The sequence below is a fragment of the Gymnogyps californianus genome, chromosome 3 (assembly GCF_018139145.2).
Source record: "Gymnogyps californianus isolate 813 chromosome 3, ASM1813914v2, whole genome shotgun sequence".
NCBI lineage: Eukaryota > Metazoa > Chordata > Aves > Accipitriformes > Cathartidae > Gymnogyps > Gymnogyps californianus.
In genome coordinates this window covers 44,152,005-44,166,929 of record NC_059473.1, presented here as the reverse complement: position 1 = coordinate 44,166,929, position 14,925 = coordinate 44,152,005, and the positions used below count along the sequence as shown (strand labels likewise).

The 14,925-nt window shown below is 37.3% G+C and overlaps 1 protein-coding gene across 1 annotated transcript in view; it reads right to left on the bottom strand.

The window, feature by feature from the left end:
* The window catches only part of ARID4B (AT-rich interaction domain 4B), a 90,993-nt gene that overhangs the window by 29,982 nt on the left and 46,086 nt on the right, over positions 1-14,925 (bottom strand). The window contains exons 9-15 of the mRNA XM_050893220.1: positions 12,174-12,253; positions 10,721-10,794; positions 9,722-9,867; positions 3,776-3,848; positions 2,642-2,736; positions 1,423-1,520; positions 944-1,211 (exon numbers count right to left, since the gene is read on the bottom strand). Of these exons, the coding sequence (XP_050749177.1) occupies positions 944-1,211; positions 1,423-1,520; positions 2,642-2,736; positions 3,776-3,848; positions 9,722-9,867; positions 10,721-10,794; positions 12,174-12,253 (834 nt within the window). The remainder of the gene's footprint in view (positions 1-943; positions 1,212-1,422; positions 1,521-2,641; positions 2,737-3,775; positions 3,849-9,721; positions 9,868-10,720; positions 10,795-12,173; positions 12,254-14,925) is intronic.

Genomic DNA, 14,925 nt, shown 5'->3' with positions numbered 1-14,925 from the left:
ACACTGAAGTTATATGAGCAAAAAAATCTAGAGTCTAGGGCTTGTTCTAAAATTACAGCACCTCTGTAATTTCTTCCGACAATCTCAAGCTAAACTTAACAGACTTCGAAGTTGCAGCCAGTGTCCTAGCTAGTTTTGTCACAATGATATAGGTGTGCTGCTCTTAGACCTGAACTGCAAAGCAATCCCTAAGATGAACAATTCACAGGGTATATTTTCACTTAAGATGCAGAGATATCAGTACTGGCCCACCTGGTATTCACCCTGGAGTTAGTACCAACAGACAGACCAGGGCTGGCTGCCACTTACATGCAGAAGCATTACAGTTGTGTTGCACACTGACTGGAGGAGCTACACTGCTTCCAGAACAAGCTGCTATGCCTGCACAGCGCAGCACATCAGCTTACCACCCTGGACTTCCTTTGCTAAAACCACTGAGTCAACATTGGATTTTGAAAAGATATAAACATTTGTCTCTGGACCACTGAACTACATTAGACCACTGTGTACATCATGTGGCCCAGGTCTTTGTAGAGCTTCACTGGTTTCACTGGAGCAGAGGAGTAAAAGCAAGATTTATGAGGGCTTAAAAGCATGGCTAAATGCAAAATAAAAGTATCAGCACTGTAGTTAGCTGTGGGCATGCATTACCCAGATCAGGATAAAGCTGCACACTAGTCTCTATTTGACCTGGGAGGCCCCCAAGCAAGTGGAACGTTGCAGCTGCTTCCTAACAAGTCAGACATTTTGACATCATGATCCCCTAAAACAGGCACCTAGGGATAAATATGGCTCAAATGTGTTGTTCTGAATTACGTTTACAACACTTTTTGTCTTGTTTTAAATCCATTATGGAGATTTCAATGTTGACATGAATTCATGGTTATCAACACACCACCTGACTTTATAAACAGGATATAACATGAACATTAAAATATTTTACCAGAACAGAGGGCTTATCATTTTCTTTACTTTCAATATCATTCTCAGCTAACTTTTTTTCTTCTTGTTGTACTATTGCTACTTCCTCCTGCTTGTGCTCCTCCTTATCCACTTTTACTTCTTTTACATCCTGCTCTGGTTCTTCACGCATCTTCAATTCTTTTTCTTTTTCACAGTCTTTACAAGCCTTGCTCGTCACTTTCTCTGGCAATGCCATTTGAAATTCAATGTTAGCTGATGTACAATACTCTTCAAAACCATAGAGATATCTAAAAGAAAAAAATTGCTTGCGATAAGCAAGTTTGTTTCAAGAAAGAACATGCTACCTAGCAGAAGCTAAACATGAACGGTATGTTTAAAGCCTAAAAAACCGTATTACAACCAAAAAGTTATGGACTTAAGCATATTACCACTACAACAGGATCACTTCAGTTTGTTCTATTGCTGTTTTAGGACAAACTTCATAGCTTTATTACTTACTTTTTGTATGCACATTTAACATTATATCCTGCAGCTGAATTCAATACAGGGATTCCAAGATCTTGATAAACTTGCTTCCACACTGCTCCACTTTCAATCTGTTAAAGAAAATGAAGTCATGGTTTTTTAATTAATTCACTGACACAAAAAAGACTAAGTCGACAAAGTTTACAACTTTGGAAAATAATTATAAGTAATTTCCTCTGATCTATAAAATTACTATTTATCACACACAGAGTATTTCACTGTAATGCAAACTGTAGTCTAATGTAACTACTTTGAGCAATTTAGCATTTCTGCATTTCAGAAAGCCACAGCAGGCTTTCCTCTCCAGGTGGTAATAAAACAAAGGAAAGAAAATACAAAGATCAGAAAAATCAGTACATCATTTTTATTTTATATTTAAACTAACTCTTAACTATCAGAGCTAGAATTTTAATTAAATTGGAAAGAAAAAAGTCATTCAAAGCATTAACAATACTCAACCCTGGCAGTACTGCACCAGATAACAGTGGCTACTGGTCTTTCATTATGTCCGTAATATGCCCCTTGGTGTCAAAGTTTTGTGACAGTGTGGTATGTTCATTTCTAACCATCTGTGAAGGTAAAGCAGATGTACTGCAATACCCAAGTACAAGATCCTCTCTTGTATATCAGAAAGATGTCACTGAACAAACATACCTCCTCAACTGACAGGCTAAATTTATGGGAAGCAGTCCAAAGCAGTAACAGAATCTGCTTGGCCATAAATTCCATATGCTTCAATTACTGCTCCAAGACCAATCCCACTAATCCCAGTCAGCAAATTCTTCTATATACTGCACAGAATAGATAGGAATTAAGTGCCTCACATCAGACCTTAAACTAGATTATTTATCTTTGAGATTTTCTTGAGCAGTGACTCTTTTCACTTTCTGAGGTAGCAACTTCATCAGACAAACATTTCTTGAAATATCACAAACACACACATGCTGGCTGATTCTATGCAGCAATAATTAAACACACTGAGTACATGTGCACTTTATTTAGAATATAATTAGTTTCTGGTTCCTATTAAAGCACATTTTTCAGAGCTACAGGGTGTCTTACGTAGCTGTAGTATTCAATTTTCATATGTCTAAAGCGCCTGTGTAAGATTCTTCTTTATCACTACTTAAACAAAAATAAATGGCATCCTCAGATTTTATGGCTCTGGAATACTCATCATACTAATACTCACATTATCAAATCCTCCAAGCTTGTGTACAAGTCTGAATAATTTGAAGAGGTTCAAATTTCTATATCCTAATACAGGTCGTTTGTTAATAGGAGTCCCTGTCAAAAAAGACAGTATTACAGTCTTTTGAAGTATTTTTTTCAGAATAAGATTAAATCCACATCATATGCACTACTACACTATTAAATACAGTATTGTAAACCCCTCCCTCTGACCACCTCGCGCATCTGGTACTTTCTCTTCATGAAACTAAGCAAACTCAAGTCTTAATAACCCATTTTCCCTGTAGTTCAGCAATGTAATTTAATTCACACATATGCATCTTCCATATATTACTGAACATGCACAAATGATGCAACTTTTCTTGCTACCTATATTATACGTACTTTTATTTCACCCGCTGTAACAATTACATCTAAAAATACCAGCGTAGTCCTTTCACTACAATCAAAAAAAACCACCTCCCCAGGAACAAATCCCACAATGCTTCAAAGAGCTGAAACTTCCTATGCTACTGTACTAGCAGTAGGTACCACATTGTCATCTCTTGTAAACAGTTCCTCAACATACCTTCACAGGTAATTAAAAAGATACTAATTTAACTAGTTACAATACTAATTTAAATACAAACACCTTCACCCCTGCCTCCACAGACATGATACTTTTCTTGCAGTGTATAAATACCTGGTAAAGATTTAAAGTGATCAGGATTCACACAAGAAAATTAGCACAGAGTAAATGCTTTTTTCCATGATCCTAAAAAGTAGGGGGGTGGTTAAATTTTATTTTATTTAAGTATTTTAAAAGTTACTAAACTGCGCATATACATTGATATGATTGAGGATATTAAATGTTTGATTATATACACTGTAAGTACACAGTAGAAAATAATACTAGGATATATCAGGTACTATCCATTTATTTCTGAAAGCAGGAATAAGTGACTGTATTTTAGAGAAGAGTCAAGTGACAGACTTATCTTCTAAATAGCAGGGAAGTCAGAAGTGATGAATACAGTCTCACTGTTTCCAAAACTGAACTGCAACGCACTGCTAGTTTACAGACTCAATTCTTTAAAGTACTGCTAAGCAATACATCTATCTTCAGCTTCTACAAGTCGAAGATTAAAATGCCTACCTCTGTCTTCCATGAACTTGTATAATTGCTGAAGAAAGTTCTCTCGTTCTTCGGGAAACGGCTCTATTTCCTCCTGTTTAAAGTAATGCACACAAGAAAATTATCACCATTTTGAGCTACAGTCCTTCATTAAGAAACATACGGCAGTGATAATTTAGGTTCAAATGTTCAAGTTTGTTTTACTGTAGTCAGCAACAGGATACTATACAGAGACACATGCTCTCAGTGCTATGCCACATAAATTTAGTTTTATAAACTACAAAGTTTTTCAAAACATATAAAACAATAACTGTAAAGACACATTGAAATTGATTTTTGATTGATCATTGAAGTATCATAAGCAATATCATAAATCAAGATGTATTCTCAATTTTGTCCATTTACGCAGAAAGTCTAGGAGACGCCACTATTAATGATCAAGAGATTGCATCAGAAATCTCAGGTCTATTTCTACTGTAGTTAAGTGACTCCTTGATGCCTGGATACACTATGTCCCTTTCAGGGATGAAGTGAGAGAGAAAATGGTGCTTGCACTTTCTTAGGAGTTCTAATCCACAGTACTGGCAAACTGCAGCCAATGGCACTGCATGCATACTGCCATGGGGTACTGGCTGAACGCATGGTGAGCAGGATCAATCCCAGAACTGAAATAACAATGGATATTTTGGATGTTCAGTTCATTGCACTAATAAACCTTTGTATTAAATTTACTTAGATTAATAAACAGTGGAGTTTCATAACAAAGCACTATGGCTTATTTTATAACACCTCATAATTTCCTTAGGAAATGCGACTTGCCACAACCAGTGGCAATAAGATATTCATATAATCAGAATTCTTAGAAATTCTGATGACTAAGCTACTTCAAAACAATACGACAAATATAAGTTGATTAATCTTCTGCATACTTTTTTTTAATACTACCTGTAAAGTTTCCAAAAATAACTAATAAAAGTTATTGAGTAAACTTAAAAGAAATTATTTTTCTTTAGGGTATTTTCATTCCATGTTTATCTTTTCCATTCTCCAACAGTCTCCTTGTACTAAATATTAAAGCTTCACCTACCCTGAAGCAAGGGGACAAAATGTATTGTCTTTAAAGTTATAGCAAGACAGCTGAGAAATCAATACAAAGAGTATCATTATCAAACACAACAGAAAAACAAAAAAACCCAAAACACAAAAAACCCCACAACATCTGCTGAAGCTATTTAATAAAGAGATGGATGGCTGAAAATAAGGTCAAGGAAGGCTATAACTATTGCCAGTGAGTAGGTTTTTTTCTTATTCTATACTTCCTCTCCTCCATTAAATGCACTTGGAGGACATATCAGAGCAAACGGGAAAAAAATGAAGAACCAGTATTCACAATATGCTGAAACAGTTGTCATTTAGGTATAATTATCAACAGAAATGCAACGAAAATATTCCGCAGTCTTGCAGAGGCAATGCAAGAGGAAAGTCTCTGCAAGGGGCATTACGTGATGAGCATCTATCTGATACCTAGTATACCAGCAGAGCTCAGAGCAGGCTACTTCAATGAGCAAGGAGGACAGGCTGGGTAGAGAACTGCAACCAGTATACTAGATACATCCTCACAGGGCGGGGGCATCAGAAATCAGGCGTATCTAGCAATTCTTCACCGACTGGCATGAGGTGATGCTGCAGCCCTGCATATAGTACAGACAAATGCCTGGTTAAGAACACTCACATTTCACAGGCAAAGGTGGCAAAGGAAACACTGCTAGCAAGCAAAGGATTCAGCTTGCAATCATAAAACTTGAATATGACTACAGAGAACAAATGACTTGAGTGGAATCGATACCGTTTTGGAGTTTGTTTTAATCTCACATGACAGGAACTTGGAAAGGACTTTCACCAGGACACGCTGGATCATGGCAAAGAGATCACAAGCACCTACTTGGGTTTCTCATGTTCCTCACCAACAAGAGAACGCTTACCATAGGAAAATGGTCCCACAGAGCATTTAGGGGATGGGGGTGGGGGTGGGGGTGGGTGTCATTGAACTAAACCTTCAGGAAACCCAACAAAGCTTTTAAGAAGGAATGTATGCTTTTTAAATATTAGGAGAACTAAAGTAAAGGTGATGAAGAGGCTGAGTAAAACAGTGCCACTCCTTTCTCACTGTAAGATCCAAATGCCTGAAGAGTACTCTCAAATGCGATAATCCACAGAGGTGCCAGAATGGCAAGTGGATACTCCTTATTAATTTTCCCAATAGAGACCAAACCAGCCTTCTAAGAAAGTGTGCTAAGGGGGAAAGCTTAAGACTCTGCATGCCTCTGAAAAGCATTTTCACTTTCTGAGAAAGTGAATCTCTACAAAATCAGTACATATTATACTATGATAATAATATCTGTTAGTAATCTCCAAACATTTACTGAATCTGTTAAATAATCAAGAAGTTAGACAACAAGGTTTCCTAGATAATGGTTTGAAGCAGGCATGTCATACTCTGTCACCTTTTCTTATTTCCAAGTTAGACAACCATAGTGCTAGCAGGTCACTCTGCAGTCTCTAATGTATCTGTCCATGTCACAAAGGTAAAAGAAAGTGGCTTATATGTATGATAATGAAATCCAGAAAAGCAGCAACAAGCTTTTTGCAACACATAAAATTCACACAGTATTATAAGCCCAGCAATAGAAGAGAGGGTCTTTGTCAACTCTTTTACCTACCGTCAGATTTAGTAAAGGAAAGGAAGGCCGTTTTCTAGTCTCTTCCATTTGAAAAAGGAAAAAAAGGAAAAAAAAGGCAACTCATCTTCTCAGAAGACAAGCAGAGAGGATTTGCATGTCAACTCCTATCTATATTAGATAGGAGCATCTATATATCTATATAGATATATATAGGAGCATCTATGCATCTATAGAAGTGTGTGTGAATATATATGTAGGATAGGAGCATCTATATATGAAGCCTGTGGTGACATATGTAAGAGCTTTTTTTTTTTTTTTTTTTTTTTTTGTTCGTTCTGGTTCATGGGTACCAGGACCACACGGATGGCCTGAGAGCCACCAGTGAGAATTCTTCATGTCCTGGAAAGCACTAGGACAATCTGCAGGTGGATGACGAAGTCCCAAGAGCAGGCCCACAGGTCCTGTTTGAGAAGAGATGCTGCTTCATAGCCAGCAGGTTACAGGCACAAACTAAAAAAAAAAAAAAAAAAAAAAAAAAGAAAAAAGAAAAAAAAAAGAGGAGGCTGCAGAAACTGCTCAAAGGCAGGTGGAGAGAAGGCACACATGCCATTGACCACCGAGGAAAGAGGAGAAGAAGAAAAAGGAAAAAAAAGGGGGGGGGGGAAGATTTTGCCTCTGTTTTAGAAACCTCCTAGTTCAGCAGGTGACTGAAACATTGGATACTGGAGAAAAAAAGATTATCACAAGAGATGTCACAGTAAATCCCAAAATATTTGCCTGAGATGAGATCTTCATGGCTAGCACATAGAAAGACTAGCTCATACAACATCACATGCAACTAAGAGGAGCAAGAGAGAAGGTGTACAAACGGTACGAGGTCAAATATTTACAAACACTGTAGCTAAAGACTGTGAATTTTTCACCTAGAAGTAGCGAGGGTACGATCACTATATAAAGACTGTGTGTCAACCTGCATAGGTACAAATCTATCTACATTCATCATGCCCATGGCTGGACATGAACCTGCTCTAAAGTTCAGGAATTGTGCTGAGCCCAAGGAATTGGGCTTGCTTCTCAAAATACTAAGCAGAGCATAGCCTCTTGCAAACTGGGCTTTATAACTTTTGATCAGAGCTGGACAGTCTCCTGTGAGCTTAAAGAAGAGCCAGAACGAACTCATGAGCATGGAGAGGTGGCAAAGTTTTTACTTCACATCTTTGCAGTCTCCCAACAAATCTTAAAATAAAGAAATGAATAAACAAAATATAGAACACCATCTTCCGGTGTGCCAGAGCCACAATCTCCAAGGAGGATGTATTGAGAGAAAGGCCATAACAACCATTTAAGACCCAAACCAGTTCAGTTTCTCCTTTACAACTGCACTATTGACGGGAATTTTAGTCTACTGCATTACTGGTAGTTGCATAACAAATTCGAGAACAGCTCTCAAATCCTAGTGAGAGAAAAAGTGATAATGGGCAGATACAGATTTTGAGTACCACCAGAAGGTATAGAGGAAGTAAAAGATTCAAAAGCCCCTCTTCCAGCCTCACAGCCAGCTGTGAAATAAAGTTCTTTCCATTAATTTTCTTCTTTCCTCTTGCCTTCATTTCTTTCTGGACAGGAGGCTGGGAGTAAAGAACAGATAATTAGAAAACCAAGCATGAGGTAGAACTCCATACTTCCAGGACAAGAGAGAAGAAAGGTGGAAGAGGACTGCATGGGCTAATGCCTCAATTGAAAGCTCTTTTGCTTCTTTACATCAGGGTAGCCAGAGAGAGAGCTTGTAGTGAAGCAATTCTTCAGTAGACCAGGATAAGAGAGAGGTACAACAACTCAGATTTCTTGGTAATTATCTAAAGGTTTCAAAATGTCTCACTTTTCACCACTCCAAAACCAGGAAACTCCATTTTCTACAGCTAGAAGCAGGGAAAGAACATTGCAAACTACTTGCAGTATCTGCTTTATAAGCGGACCTGCAGCTGTAGGCCTAGCATAGCAATTTGGGGGCAGGAAAGGGTAAGGTAGAAGGGGAAGGAGGACAGGGTGACAGAGACACAAGGGAGGAGACGACAACAGCAGGGCCATGCCAGCCTAGTTTGGTTTATTTTTCAAATATGTCAAGAACACAGGTCTGTAACAGCTTAGAGCTGCCTCCTCAGATGGAGCTCCTGTGTAAAAGGTAGCAAACTTCCCTGTGTCTTGGAATGTGTGGTAAGTCACGGATACATACTGGGTAACAGCTCTATAGCCAGGAGAAAAGTTTATCACCATTTATGTGAGCAGCTATTTACAGTAGCATGATTTTAACATGCACAGAACTCACTCCATGGCCACAAAGGGGAAAATAAATCAACACTGTCATCATACATAATAAAGCAGATGCAAGACAAACTACAGAGGGAAACTACACCCTTCTGCACACTACAACACACTGCATTATTATAGAAGGGCAAACAACTGTTTATTTGGAGGGAGGGTGAACTACAAACTGGAAACCCATCTGGCCCATGACTGACATTATAGCCCAGGAATTAATATCACCCTAAGAAACCCAAAGTTCTACATCAGTAAGAAAACCCCGCCTTTGCCTTCCAATACTGAAACAGCATGTGCAAAGAAAAGGCCAGTCTAGCTTCACATACAGTTGCAAGACATAATTGCTGATGTTTTCAAAGAAAACAGAAAGAGATCTTTGTTTTAAAGTTATCAAAAATAATTTAAGCACCACATACCCTTTTATCAGAAACAACTTAAGTATTTTTTTAGCTACACAGATCTTCCCAGTTAGAAGACAACCAGACCTTTAACACCTAGCATGTAAGTTCCATTTAGAAACACACACAAGTAAAGGGAACCTTTTTTCTTTTAGAAAAAAAAATACACATGTGACAGCAGACACCAATATCTACCCTTCTTCATCCTGCTCAGTCCCTAGTAGGTACTGCAACCCCTTCTACCACTGTATTAAGATCAGCATGGGAAAGATTCTAAAACAGGATCTTCCTTGGAGTTTTAAATTCTATTTTTCATTAGTCCCTAATGACTCAGTGTTTTGACTATGTGTTTTTTGCTTAGTGACTCAAAGATATTTGTTAGATTTTCAAGTTTGTATTTTCACATTAACTGATCTTTGTTGAATAAAGATTTTGAAAGCTGAGGGGCAATAATGTTGCCTATGTTAACATGTTAAATGTTCCCAAACATTAAAAAGACCTACTTAAATATTACAGTCTCGCTAATTGTTATCAGCTGTGTATCTATGCCCTTCACTAACTCCACTTGCCTCTTCCTCACTGCTGTTATCCTCTTTTTCTTTTTCATCCTCTTCCTCTTCTTCAGCTTCACTGCTGGAGCTGTCTTCTTTCAATTCTGTTTTCCAGTTACCAGGAACAGTTCTGTTTTTACGGAATTCAAGGGCTTGGTCAAAAGCTGTAAAAGGACCAGCATTTGTTAGCACTGCAGGACGTATCAGTTTGACCAAACGTTTTAATCAAAAAAATTAGTCAGAGGTGGGGCAGGTGGGGAGGAAGGGGAGAAGGAAAGACTGCTAATTAACAATTCCACCCCCAAATTCAAAGAACCTCAACAACAACCCCATGTTGTCCATCCTTATTTGTCTTACCCAGCCAAACTGGCCTAGTGATCTCTGCACATCAAATTATTCAGAGCTATAATTAGGATTATTACCATGTTAGTGTCTATAGACACAAATAAGGATCTTCTGTATTAGCGCATATGTGAAAATTTAACTGAGAGAACCCCTATTTCAACAGGTTTACACTGTGGTTTACGTATATTGAACAGGGAGGAGAAGGAGGAATAAATAAGCACAAGCTAATTCTAAGAGTTTGATCACACAAACAAACTTTCAAATGAATCTACAATTCCAGTTTCTTGAGAGTGCATAAAGGCAACTTACTTATAACTATCAGGGGTACTATGGTGAGAATAACTCTATAAAGGTCTAATGCAAAAGGCCGAATCCTAAATAATCTATAAAGCCAATGTGTGCTGTATGATTATATCCTTTGTTTGGCATGTCTACATTTAAAACAAGTGTGGCAGAGTCGAGGGTTTTTGGGTTTTTTCTTTGTTTGTTTGTTTGTTTTTAAAGAAGTTCCTCTAGGTTTTCAGAAGTGTTCTCCTTCAATATATTATGCTATAGGAAAAGATCCTGTATTTTAGCATTTTTAAGACATGAACCAATCTACCATATATTTGGTCCAATTTAAGTAACAAAGTAAATACACACACGTGTTTTCTCATAGAAAGTTATTTTTACCTTGTTTTAACAAAGCGTCAGGCTTTGGTGAAGTTTCACTAATCTCCCGAACATCTTTTCTTGGCACAGAAACGCTAGATAATTTAGAAAGTGTTAAAAAAAAAAAAAAATTAAATATTTTAAAGCTAAATTAACAGTATAATACAGAGCTATCACTAAGACTATAACACACTTACTAAACATACAGAAGCATCACATCAAGTATATCTTGACAGTTCTATAGTGTTGGTCTGGTATGGTAATAGTCAATTAGTGGATTAAAAACAAAACTTCCACATAAATTTGGTTAGACCATCCATATGCATTCACTGCACATTAAAGAAAGCATTCTTCTTCCACTAACAGGTAGTTTCTGGAATCTCCGAAATATACATTACTTAACAAAAACCTCATGTTAATTTAGCAAGTAACTACTCACCCACAAACAACAAAACCCTACCTTGCTTAAAACGTAAATGAGTATTAGTATAAATTGTCAATATGAAATGAAAGACTTCCAAATTGAAAGAACAAAGCACTTTTTAATTTCTGCTGTGGCTATATCCAAGGAAGCAAATCTGAACTGCAGCTTTGCGGGGTGGGAGGTATGTCCTTGTGTGCGCACATGCTTATGTGTGTTTCTCCGGTGAAGTGCATTGATGCCTGAATAACTATCAAATGGTAAAGTGATAGCCTAGACTTAGTAGGTAATTAAACCACAATGAAACTGTTAAATATTGCAATATCCTTTCTGCAAAAGCATTCTGTTAAATTGAACCAAGCACAATAAATAGCTGCAACTTCTAAAATAAAAACTAAAACCTAGAAAAAAAAGAATTCTATTGTCATTCATCAACCCCCCTCCCTGACCAACATGAGTTTAAGAACACAAAGTTCCTTATTCTATTGCAAATGCCATACAGTCTGTTTTTCTAGGTTTCTCTACTTTCTTTCCTACTTTGAGTAGTATTACAACTCTTTTCAAAGAACATGATAATATGCAGTTGTAGTCTAGACTGAGATAAACATATGCCTTACTACCTCAAAAAAAGAAAGAGAATTTCTGTGTGTGTGTGTGGTGTACGTGCATGCATGCACATACCCCCACCCACCCCCTTCTGTAGCTGAATAAACTTATGACCATGTCTCTGAAAAGCAGTGCACTGTTCCAACCAGAGCAGGAAAGAGTCTCAGGCCGAAGTCACGAAATACTGCTTTGTTTGCCACCATTGTAACAATGAAATTAAAACTAAGACAGATAGATTTATGCATCCCATTATTAATAATGACAAAGTTCAAAACTAATTTCATCACAATGTAGGCTGTTAACAGTTTTCTAAACATTAGAAAAATCTTGGCAGAAACTTACTGAGCTTACTGATGTTATTAATGCTTTACCCAACACATCTCATACTACATTTCACTTGACTGGTATATATTTTATTCAATTATCAGCCTCTACATTCCTACTCACAATTTGCCATCCTTGAAAGAGCGAACAAGAATATTGTCTTTTTTCACTGCAATATCATCACTACAATCTGGACAAACCACCTGCAAAGATATTAGAAATGCAAAGTTTAGAGAGAAGAAGGAAAAACAAGAGTAATAGTATATACCAATGCTTCTCAAAAGCCTTTTGGGCTCATTTCTCTTTAGCAACACTGAGATGAGAGCAACTGAGATCCCTCAAAACACAGGAGTGATGACCTCCTTAAATTACTGAATGCATGGGTTCATGCTCGCTTCCTGGAAGGAATTGACAGTTGCTGCTAGACACATAAGTAAGAATGGCATTGTGACAAAAGTTAAGTACCTATCATGCCACTACAGCTTATTCTACTCCTCATCCTAAAAGGACAGAACTTCCACCAAGTACTGCCACCTGAGTGAGAGACCTCTTCTGAAAAATTTTGAGAAATTGCAAGGCTGTAATCACACACAGTTTCAAATACAAAGGCATATAGGATTTATGGAATACAATTTTATAATGGAGGATTCATAAGTTATCTACCTAGGAGAGAAGAGTGCCTCAAGTACAAGTATTAGGATAGGTTCCTTAATTCAAGAAGTAGCCTAATCAAGTCTAGCACTGAGACAACGTATTAATTATTTGTTGCAATTTTAAAAGCTATTTAAGTTTTGTTAAAGCAGTGTACAAGTCGCTAATTAAAAAGCTTCAGGAATTTAATAGAAAATACATATTGAATTTCCAGAGTTACAGAACAGAAAAGCAACCCTCTCCATCACTCATCTCTCTTCTCTCAAAATGTGTGTAGTTCCCTGAAAGTTAAGAAAATTCTTAACTTAATTCTTTCAGTTAAGAAAATGCTACGAAACCCTGAAGAGCACCAAATGACTGCAGCCCTAATTCAGCCCTGGTAAATACCTCTTCTCTCTCACACCAACTGCTTTCAGTCCTACTTTTTGCACCAAACACAAAGATACTGCATGACAAAAGGGTTTTCTCCTCCTTACATAGGTCACCAGACATATCAGATTTTAGAATGTCAAATCAAAAGCTCCAGCTTATTTGGAAACAGAGTTGTGTATCACAGAGCATAGGCTAAATATGCTTCTCAAGAAAAATAAAACTTAACAGCCTAAGTCTCCAAATTCAATGCATTCTACAGTCTCCAAAGAAGTTACTTTACAAAACTACAACTTACTAATTGAAACGCAGTTTGAGATATAGTTTGCAACAGTGTTTTAATATCAAGGTAAAAGACAGTGATTATCATCCCCCATTTGAAAGAGAGAGGTGCAATCTCCTAGCTCTCTAAAGATGGAGAAAGGCCCTTCTGGCTTTAGCCATTGGTTTTCTAGAAGCATCAAGTTCTTAATAGTCAGAAATCAATTCAGAGGGTGGAAAGCAGCTTACCACAACCTCATCTAGTGCCTTTACATCAAGCAACGTCACCTCAATTTTGCCTGAATCAAGTTTTCTTGATTTCCTTGCAAAACAAACTCCACTGGAGTCATCGGAGGATGAGAGAGATGATACTATGTAAACTCAATTTTCTGAAAATGCTTCAAGCAGATTTCCTCACTGCACCTTCCAAAAGCCTTTAAGTACACATTAAAAGCTAAGCAATGCTATAAGGCTTACTAAATCACACTCTTTGACATAAGGAGCAACTGCCAGGCCTTTTTACAATTACAATTAGCCATTGCTCTCAACTCACCCACCTCCTCCAAAAAACCAACAAAAACCAAAAAACAAAAAAACCCGTGCATGCAGGATTAAAACAATGTAGTCAATCACTGAGTTCTCAGAATAATTTTTACCAAATTTAGGCCTCTACAGTTTTACATTTATAAGTGACGGGCTATCTGGTTATAGGACTGATATCCAAAGTAATCAGTTTCCACTACTAATCTTAACTGTCATTTGCTGTAAAGGTTTAGACTAATCCCTGAACTTCTTTTCACATAATAAACTTGCACAATGTCCTCTGTGCTTATACACAAAGCGTATCTGTGTACAATATCATTAATAACAAAGTAATTCTGGGATACGTATTCTTCAGCATATTAAACCTGAATGTTCATTTCATTATTCACATCATTACAATTAGCATAATATAAAGTTAAAGCAAAATTTATCAGTAATAAGATAAAATTACTTTGTTGACATAGTAGAGGTAACCTGCTTACAAGGTGAAAGAATGGAGAGGCATAGCTACAGGGGAGGGGATTTAAAACAAACAAGCAAACAAACAATTTGGGGTATAAATCTATTCTTTGGCACAACCTTTCTGGTTAAATGCAATATGATATTTATTTGCAGAGCTATAAATCTGATTACTAAAACAACAGTTAATCTAGGATAAACTATTTCAGAGTTAATGAGCTCCACCCTCAAACTTTATCCCCCTACTGCTTCCCATTCATTGCAGGAAGCTTTCCATGAAGAATGAGCTATTCCAATCTTCAAATGAAAGCCAAAGAAATAACAGTGTATATCTTTAGTATACCTTGGGAGCATAAGCAACAATTCAGTTAATCTTTAAGGTCTGACCCACAGCTATCCTGAGTAGCACTGCATTAGTCAGTGCAAGCCCAGTACCTACCAGAGCGGCTGCCATGGAAACTGCTGTCTGTCATGTGCATGACCAGAAGGGCTAACCCAACAGTGTGACATAAAACAGCTCAAGCCAGTCTAACTGACCACTTCGCAGAGTGCAACTGTGAGGTAGGCGATATTGCATCAATCTTGATGACAG